Here is a 9000-nt window from a genome sequence, read left to right on the forward strand (position 1 = left end):
AGAACAACAAAAAGGTAGTGAAGTAGGGAATGACTCCACTCATAGAATCATAGTCATGTCTTCGCAAAACACAAGGATGAGGCCACCCATGCAACAATGACATCATCATACAGTTATCTGACAAGGGTACCTTCCTACAGCACCCCCTGCCCCCCCTTCTCTCTCTGAACTGTGTTTAAATTGCTTAATCAGGTGGCTCAACATCAAGGCAATGAAGGCATACAACTTAACAGCCCTGTTGTATAGGTATGATTGTGCTGAATGAATTTTAAAACCCTAATTAAATACATATAACTGCAGTTCAGTTTGACGTGTATCTGTAAAACTCAACTGCAAACATGAGAATACTACAGTGGCCACGAGTTTAAATGTACTGAAATGTAAGCAAATGCCAGCAAATAGGAAAATGTTGCGAAGGCACACAAAGCACAACAGAAGTCGAACAAACAAAATCTAACTCGCGTAATGTGATGGACCAGCTGCAGAAGTGACAGAAACCAGAAGATATGAAGCACAGAGACACACAGAGGAAGCAGAGGGTTTATCAGTGTTAGAGGGAGAAAAAGAGTCAACGTAATGTGTGTAATTAAATAATACTGTGGCCGTTTACTGTTAGGACTGTCACTTATGCAGCTGGTCCATCAAGTTATTGTGTTCCAAAAATCACTTTTCCTGTGTTTTTGAATTTTTGTGCCATTGTGCCCAGTGTGGTTTTGCACAGGTTCGACCTGTAAGGGTCACTGCAGAATACAGACTACTATTACCAGTTAAACACTGACAGCTAAGATATATGAAAAACAAAGGTTAGGTTCTTAATTATTTGGGGGGAGCTATCATTGGTCATTTCAAGTGTACTGAGGCCACGATTTAGATCTCTGCACAACATCTCACTGCTAATGGGACCTTAATCCATAATCAAAAAGCCTAAAGGAAGACAGTCGACTTCACAGTTAAATTTAACAACATTTTAAATATATTATTAATGCCGTTGTAGGGAGAAAAACAGCTTTCAATAACTTCTGCATCAGTACATTTTAAACACTGCAGAGAGTACAATGCCTGGAATATGTCTAAATGTTGTGATGATAACAGTTATCAAAGCCAATGCTTTATATGCTCGCTCTCTATATAAATGTATGTTTAACCAATTTGACTGAAAACAAATCTAATGTAATCCTTATTACTGAGTCAAAATAAATTTGAGTTACAAGTTTTCTACATTTGAAGTTCCAACACATCTCCACCACTCACACTCAGCATCCAGACACTGTAAACTGAAGTTTCAGAAGACAAAAAGACATTGGTAACAATTTCCTCTACCACCTACATTAAAAGAAACCCGTTAAGGACCCGGTTTTTCACCTCAGAAACATGGCATGTCCTTTTGCCCTTACATTCAAAAAACAAAAACCACACGCACACTAAATGATTTGATGAAATTAGTTGCGCATCATATTTGGGTTTTTCCATAGCAGAGGTAAAGTTGTGCCAAGCCATGCAGTAAATGGTACAACTGTTTTTCCACTGCACCACACAGCAATAATAGTCATTTCCTTGAACCACTGATAAAGATCAGTAATGCAGCGATAAACACATTCCATTTGCTACAACTTATCTGCTTTTCATGGAAGAGAGCAGTTTACTACTGAAGAGCTTTCAAAAAAAAAAAAAGCATCCTACAACAGCTAAGGTTTGGTTTTCAATTGCAGAAAACGAGTTCAACTATTGTTATTGGGGCGATCGTGGCTCAAGAGTTTGGAGTTCGTCTTGTAATCGGAAGGTTGCCGGTTCAAGCCTGGCTCTGACAGTCTCGGTCGTTGTGTCCTTGGGCGGTGGTCAGAGGGCCCGGTGGCGCCAGTGTCCGGCAGCCTCGCCTCTGTCAGTGCGCCCCAGGGCAGCTGTGGCTACAATGTAGCTTGCCATCAGCGGTGTGTGAATGTGTGTGTGTGAATGGGTGAAGGACTAAATGTAGTGTAAAGCGTTTTGGGGTCCTTAGGGACTGAGTAAAGCGCTATACAAATACAGGCCATTTACGAGCAGCTAATAACTAGTAAAATGAAACGCTAACAACACAGGAGTCAAACTAAAGGCTCTTTTCCATTAGTACCTACTTGGAGCGAATCGCCACAGCCTTCCATTAGTTCATAGTACCAGGTACTAAAGTAGTGCCTGCTAGGCCGAGTTCCAAGCTATCTGAGCAGGTACTAAATTGTGACGTCGTCAGACTGCACGGCACCGATTGGCTGGTCAGTGGCGGCACTTGAGTCATGAGAGCGCCTTGTTCACAAAAATCAAAAACAACCTTTTTTTGAAACCTGGCAACGAAGGAAACGGCCACCAAAAATACCCAAACAAAACAACAACAACAGATCCTATACTGGAACCCAGTCGATCTGTGTTGAGCCAATCCGAGTAGGTACTAATGGAAAATGGCCTTAAACTCCAAACCAGAAGGGTGAGAAAACCGGCATTCAAGTAGCAAAAACTTCAGTTCCTCAACTGGCCCCTTAAACTTGGCGCTCTCTGCATGACATGTGTCACCTCTCAGACAAACTGTTAACACCAGCACTGGTATAGGAGAAGAAATCAAAAGCAGAAGCAAAGAGATCATCTCCCTCTGCACTCTGAATCAGAGTTTCTGTGTGGATACATATCATCAAGTTTTGGCAAAAACCAATATGATCCTATACTCCCGATTCACTTACACAGTAGAGAAGCAGGGCTTTAAGAGGGTTACTAAAAAGAGCTCGAGCCAAAGTAAAACTAGAAAAACATTTTTCACAGCACCGTCACAGTTATATGACAAAATCGTGTAGCTGCTGAAGACCTAATTTAGTTATTAAAGATGTTTCAACTTTAATTGAAAAGTCTACTTTGGCAACTCTTGTGCTCTCTTCCTGCCATTGCAATATAATGCAGCATTATTTATGTAACCTGTCATAAATGACAGCAGCTCACTGGAAAAGAAAGATGGAAAACGTCCTTCATTTTATCTGCACTAAATGTTGCTGCCTGCAAGCTGCAATAACCGCTAAACATGATCTCTTTCTCTAAATTGTCATAAACATCAGTATCGCAAATTATGGTGATATATTGTTGAGGCTGTGTCACTCACTCCTATCCTGCTGTAGGGCTGTAGTGGAAATGCATGTCAGGATTGCTTGACTTAGCATGGTGTGGCTCAAGTGGACCAACCTGGGCTAATGGTAAAACCCTGATGTTTTTTGCAGGTCCTTAATGGGTTATAATTAGCTTTTTCTTAAGCTTAAATCAACTTTGAACTAGAAGTGCATTTAATGACAAGCAAACATTAAAAAGGCTGAAGATATCTAAAGAGATGATACATTTTGAACAGATTCATATGAAAAACAACATTTTAAGAATTAATCTGCGGTACTTACCGAAGGCCCTCTATGAGAAATGTTTACATCTGTGAAATCTTTAGCTGCTATTCAGGCTACCAAAGTGTCTTTCTTTTAGAATTATGCACTTTTTCGCAACCGAACAAACGTGTGGGTTTCAAGCGCACCACTACACTTCACATTTTGCATTCAACCCATCTGTGCCAACACATGGTCCCTTGTACAATACACCGCACTGCAACTGGGGCCGGTAACGCTACAAGCCACCACGTCCCGCTACCTTGGAAGAAGGGAGGGGAGCTGAGGGGAGGAGGCAAGCGTCCCAACAACCACCAGCGCAAGTAGGGCCGGTTGGACACTGAAAGGGTACCCTGCATTACAGGAAGCTATGGTGTGCAGTCAAAGTGCAACAAAGAGGGGCAGGATAACAACCTGTTGGTAGCCATGAAATAGGAAGTCTGTGCCAGATCCTTGCTTGCTGAAAGAGAGGGGAAAAAGACAGAAGGAAAAGAGAAATCAATTTTTCTGCAAATCAAAATTATTTTATCATTAATATAAGGACAGAATGTCAAGTTTAGCATTTAAGCAGATTTCCAACGCAATAATTAAGGCAAGACCGAGACTGGATAAAAACTGAGCTAAGCTAGTCCAACATTTTGGAAACTTAAAAGCTGTGGTACCTTTTCTGAATAGAGAAATGTTAATCTCAAAAAAGGGCTTATAGCCAATTAAAGCCACTTCCAAGGTAATACAACAGGGCAACAGAGAATGTAAAGACGTGTTTGTAACCGGACATGGACTGTAAATTTGTCCTTAGTCTACACCACAGAAAACAAACAAATTTAATACTACCCCTTATAGACTTTTGTCTAGTAAACAGTGAAATAAATATTTTGTTCATTTTGAATTGTATTCATAAACAAGTGCGATTTATGTCATGTGCACAAAGTAGAATGGTAGCAATACATTCCTGGATGACAGAAAATATTAACGTTTTGGTAATTTTTTTCCTGCACAGAAGAATTTCTGGCAACCTAAATATAGTCCTTTTGTTAAGGGTTTCACTAAATCAAGTATAATAGGAATAAATGTTTGTCAAACGATCACAAATGCCATGAGGATGCATATATCATTATGAATTAGGGTGCAGGCTAATTCTGAGACAGGAAAATAAGTATGTGTAATCTGAAATTTAAATATATATTTTCAGCTCATAATTATGTCTTATTTTAAGAATATTCCAAACTCAGAACACTTAAATGCACAGCTCTGAGTGGTGATTTCTCTCTCTTTGCTCTCATCTGCTCTGCAAAGGCGGCATGGACTCTGGGTTACAGTTTAGTCAGGCAGACAAATCATGCATGAGGGCCAACACAAAATCCACCAATACTGGAGCAATTTATCAATAACAAAGGCAGCTCCCATTTCTAAACAAACAAACAAAAGTTTTAGACAATCAGTAATTTGTATGAAGGAAATTTAAAGCTACCAGGTTGGGGTTTTTTTTTAGGACTGTAAGCTGCCGGTAATCTAGCCTAGCAGTATTAAGATGGACAACGTTTTTTTAAAAGCACACATTCTCTTGCTTTTATTAGAAACAAAGATAAATCTGAAAACAGTTTCTAGCTGAATTTTTGTAGCTATTGGTTTATTAAAGGTTACAGTTATATTCTAGTTATATGAAATAGTAATATCTCAAAACTAATTTCATCTCAGTCTTGCTTTAATAAGCGTTTATGCTATGTCAAAAACAATGTGAAGGAAAAAACAAAAAACAAAACACAAGGTTAAGTGTTTTCACGTAAGCATTAAATCAGCAAGGTTTTCTTCCCCCTCCCCACCCACATCTGAGGTGGGATAAACAAGAGCAGAGGGCACAAAGAGCAAAGAAGGAAGCCTCTACCTCGCACTAGCTGGGTACATTTCACCACATCAGTGTGTGGGTGATCAATAGTTATTTCAAAGCCTGGAACAAAATACATGACAGGTGAGTTCAACACAGACATAGCTGGGAGGTGACATGTCATTTTGTGATTTAAAAAAAAGGGTAAAAAAGCAAGAGAATTTGCAATCAATTAATATTAGTACACATCTGTGTACTGTTGTTAAAAGTAGATTTTGGAGCTTGATAATGAAATTGGGTACATTTGAAGTGAGAATTAATTGACTTGTATAAACAGATTTTCCACCATTGAAGTAGGAGAGCACAAACTGTTCTAGTCAAACCAGAGATGCATCAATCCAATACTGGGATTGGTATCTGTCCAACTGTGACTCAAAAAGCTGGCGCAATATCAAGGCTAATGACCCAATCTACACCCGATCTATTTGACTCCATCTTGTTCTGTCTCACAGACGTGTGATGTAGAAGCCAGAAGGATGATTGTTCTGGGGCACTTGTGGGGAAGCTTTTATGTAATGTACAGTATTTGTAGTTATATAACACTTCTCTAGTCTAGGAACAAAAGGAGAAACAAGCATGACTGTAACATAGAGCTATGTGCATTTTGAGCTCAAATAGTGCTATAGCAAATAAATGACAGAAATAACACTAATAAATCTATTTACCCACAATAAATAATGGAATGTTTTGTGTAAGTTTTCATGTAACATTTTACTAATCACTGCAGATCCACGAAATGTAATTTATCTAGGGTACTCCTTTCTTAGCTCTCGTTTTACATATAATCTAAGAAAGTAATGTTTAAGATTAATCTCATGTTGCCTAACATTACATTAAAAACAAACGAAAAACTATCCCAAGTCTCTTGGGAAGTGAAGAATACATATTTCAACACATTTTCAACACTGGTATAAAATCACTACAAAGTATCAGCAGATATGCTTTAGGTATCACAAATGGGAAAAGTTGGATCGGTGCATCCCTCGTTTCAACATAGAATTTTGCAATTGATGGAGAAAAAAATAAAATAAAAATTAGTGCCACATTCGTAACTAGCATTAGCAAAAAGAGAATGACATGTCACCTTTACATGATTCACTGAAAACATGTATGTGAAAACAACCATATGCAAATAAAACATTTCAGTCAGCAGGCTGTGATAAACAAATTCATCAGTAATCAACAGCACTACTCCCTTACTTATAATTAACCAATGATATGGACAAACAAACCGCTCTCAAGTCATCCACTCCAGTCACCACTACTCACCCAGGGTCTGCAGCACTATGGATTCAAGTATCACCAGCTCTTGAGCTTGCTGGAGGTATGCCTGAAGTTTGATAGACAGTCATTTCAACACAACTGTAATGTGTCTATTAATCTAACCCCCTAACATCTGATTGCAAATGGCCAAAACTCCAAACAGAGAGGCTCATTACACTATTACTGCAAGCCTTGATGGGTGATTTGTTTTGTACACACCAACTGCAGGCCAGTGGAGAATAATCAGAACCGTTTTACAGCGTAGGGAAATGCGGCCCAGCCGCTTTAACACAGGCAAACCATGACCACTGAGACAACAGGAAAAAATTTTTTTAAACAATACAATATGCACCGATGCCGATACTTACATTACTTTTTATGTCTAGAGGCGGTTCTTGGGGATTTAGGCAAGCATGTGCAACTTTGATTACATGTTCGAGTTTCCGAGGTTGCTCTTCCACTTTTGCAGCCAAGAATAGGGTGGTTGGAGAGATTATCTGTATAAAAAATTAAAATGCAAGTATATCTGTCAAATCTACTCAACAGGTGGCTGGTGGTAAACAAGAGAGCTAGCCATATTACTACTTACATTCCTATGGAATTTGCTGAAAGAATGGTGCATATAAAATCTATGCATGTAAACGATTGCTGTGTTTATTGTTAATTGAGAGCTGAAGGGAGAGTCAAGGAAATATTAAGCTTAAAGTCAGAGCAAAACAAATGCTCTTATATTTATGTCAACATACACAGTCTTAACCAGCTGAAGGAGCCGATATACGTCAACTTTTTCAACAAAAACGGCAATTTGACAGCTTATAGAGTCACGATTCGCATCTTATTAGCTTTAAATAATGGCCTAAATAACAAAAATCACTGAGCGTAGAGAGAAATCTAAAGTTTGTATTTATGTCGGTACAGTGACATTAATATAAACCAGTAGAGGAAAATTAATGGATTTAAAAAAAAACACTTACTACAGACCAAACTATGGAAATATAACGTTATCCAGTGAATAAATGCTTTTTTGTGAAGCTGTGTATTTCTGTGGGCCAATCGAAGCTGCAAATTCGCTTCAAGGCCTTCAACACGCGAACTATTAGCTAGGGAAATAACTAGCATGCTACATTAGCGCGAAGCCAAAAGGGAAAACAATTAAGAGTGAAATGTATTACTGTACTTAAAGGTAAACGACTTAATAAGCTAAAATATTTTTCAAGAACATAACAAAACAAAGCACACCAACTGAAAACTCCCGCGTCAAGCTCCCGAACCTCAAAAGCGGTTCAAAATCAGCTAACGGGCATAGCTAACGGTTAGTTAGCGCCATGTCTCCGTCCAGCCTGCTGGAGGAGGAGATATTTACAAAGGATACACGTTGAGTCTTTGACCCATATCTTGGATCAGATTTGCCGCTTGCTGTCGGTAGGAGAGTTCTCGATCTGCGTCTACTCCACTTCGGCGAGACGGCGTGTTTTCGAGCTGTTCCCGGGTGAAAAACCATTTCGACGAAGACCCCCGGCACGCCGCCATTACTCTCCAACGTTTGCTTGGGCATCAAGAAAGAGGATATGACGTCAGTGTCGCACAGGAAACGCAACTTTTCCGACTTGTGTGCCCGGTTTTTAAATAAATGAAGACTGCTTTATTGCAAAGGTTATATTGTCACATGCACGATAGAAATAAATATAATGCTTTACAGTTTTACAGTATTACACAGTATAATGAAACTTTTGTTTTCCCAGCCTCCCTTCCCACAAAACAATTATATAAATGCAAAAAAAAGATCAAAGAAATGGACAAAAGAAAGTGCAAGTAATACATAGAAACAGTGAAATGAGTTTTAAAAATGTCTAAGCTTGAAAGCCTTAGTTGTCCCTTGCATTGCGCAAGTCTAGTAACAGATCTTAATTAGTGTAATAACGGATAATGGTTTGACCTGACAAAAAGCCGGGAAGCCTAGTTGTAGATGTTATAAATTTCATTGGCAGTGACCACAATGGACAGGATTCTTAATGAGCATATCAGAGGGATGGCTAAGGCTAAGCAGTTAAGATACAAGATTTGAGAGGCAAGGCTTGAATGGTTTGAACTTGTGCAGAGCAGTGATTGTGGATATATTAAAGGATGTTGAATGTGGAGTTGCCAGGCAGGAGGAAAAGAGGAAGACCACAGAACATGCTGTTGGTTCTTATATAGCCCTTTTTTCTGCTCTGTTGGATAAAGAACTTTATCCAACATGCCTCATTCACCCAAGCAATTTTGTTTTCTATGCTATGTACATTCTATCAAACATTCACACCCATACAAGAGCATCTTGGGGTTAGTATCTTGCTCAAGCATGTTTGGCATCCAGGGATCAAACCACCAACCTTCCAGTTAGTAGATGACGTGCTCCACCTCCTGAGCTAAAGAATAGGCTTGTGGATGTAGTGAAAAAGGACACGTGGAGGGTTGTTGTGGCAGAGAGGATGC

At 39.2% G+C, this 9000-nt stretch overlaps 1 protein-coding gene across 1 annotated transcript in view; it reads right to left on the reverse strand.

The window, feature by feature from the left end:
- LOC102200362 (cyclin-T2-like) overlaps window positions 1-8131 on the reverse strand; it is an 11436-nt gene extending 3305 nt beyond the window's left edge. The window contains exons 1-7 of the mRNA XM_013915838.1: window positions 7901-8131; window positions 7118-7199; window positions 6897-7025; window positions 6535-6595; window positions 5266-5328; window positions 3760-3840; window positions 3643-3720 (exon numbers count right to left, since the gene is read on the reverse strand). Coding sequence (XP_013771292.1) covers window positions 3643-3720; window positions 3760-3840; window positions 5266-5328; window positions 6535-6595; window positions 6897-7025; window positions 7118-7199; window positions 7901-8058 — 652 coding nt within the window. The 5' untranslated portion in view covers window positions 8059-8131. The remainder of the gene's footprint in view (window positions 1-3642; window positions 3721-3759; window positions 3841-5265; window positions 5329-6534; window positions 6596-6896; window positions 7026-7117; window positions 7200-7900) is intronic.
- Window positions 8132-9000: the final 869 nt, after the last annotated feature.

Source organism: Pundamilia nyererei, unplaced genomic scaffold (assembly GCF_000239375.1).
Source record: "Pundamilia nyererei isolate P.nyererei 1_Seehausen unplaced genomic scaffold, PunNye1.0 scaffold00376, whole genome shotgun sequence".
NCBI lineage: Eukaryota > Metazoa > Chordata > Actinopteri > Cichliformes > Cichlidae > Pundamilia > Pundamilia nyererei.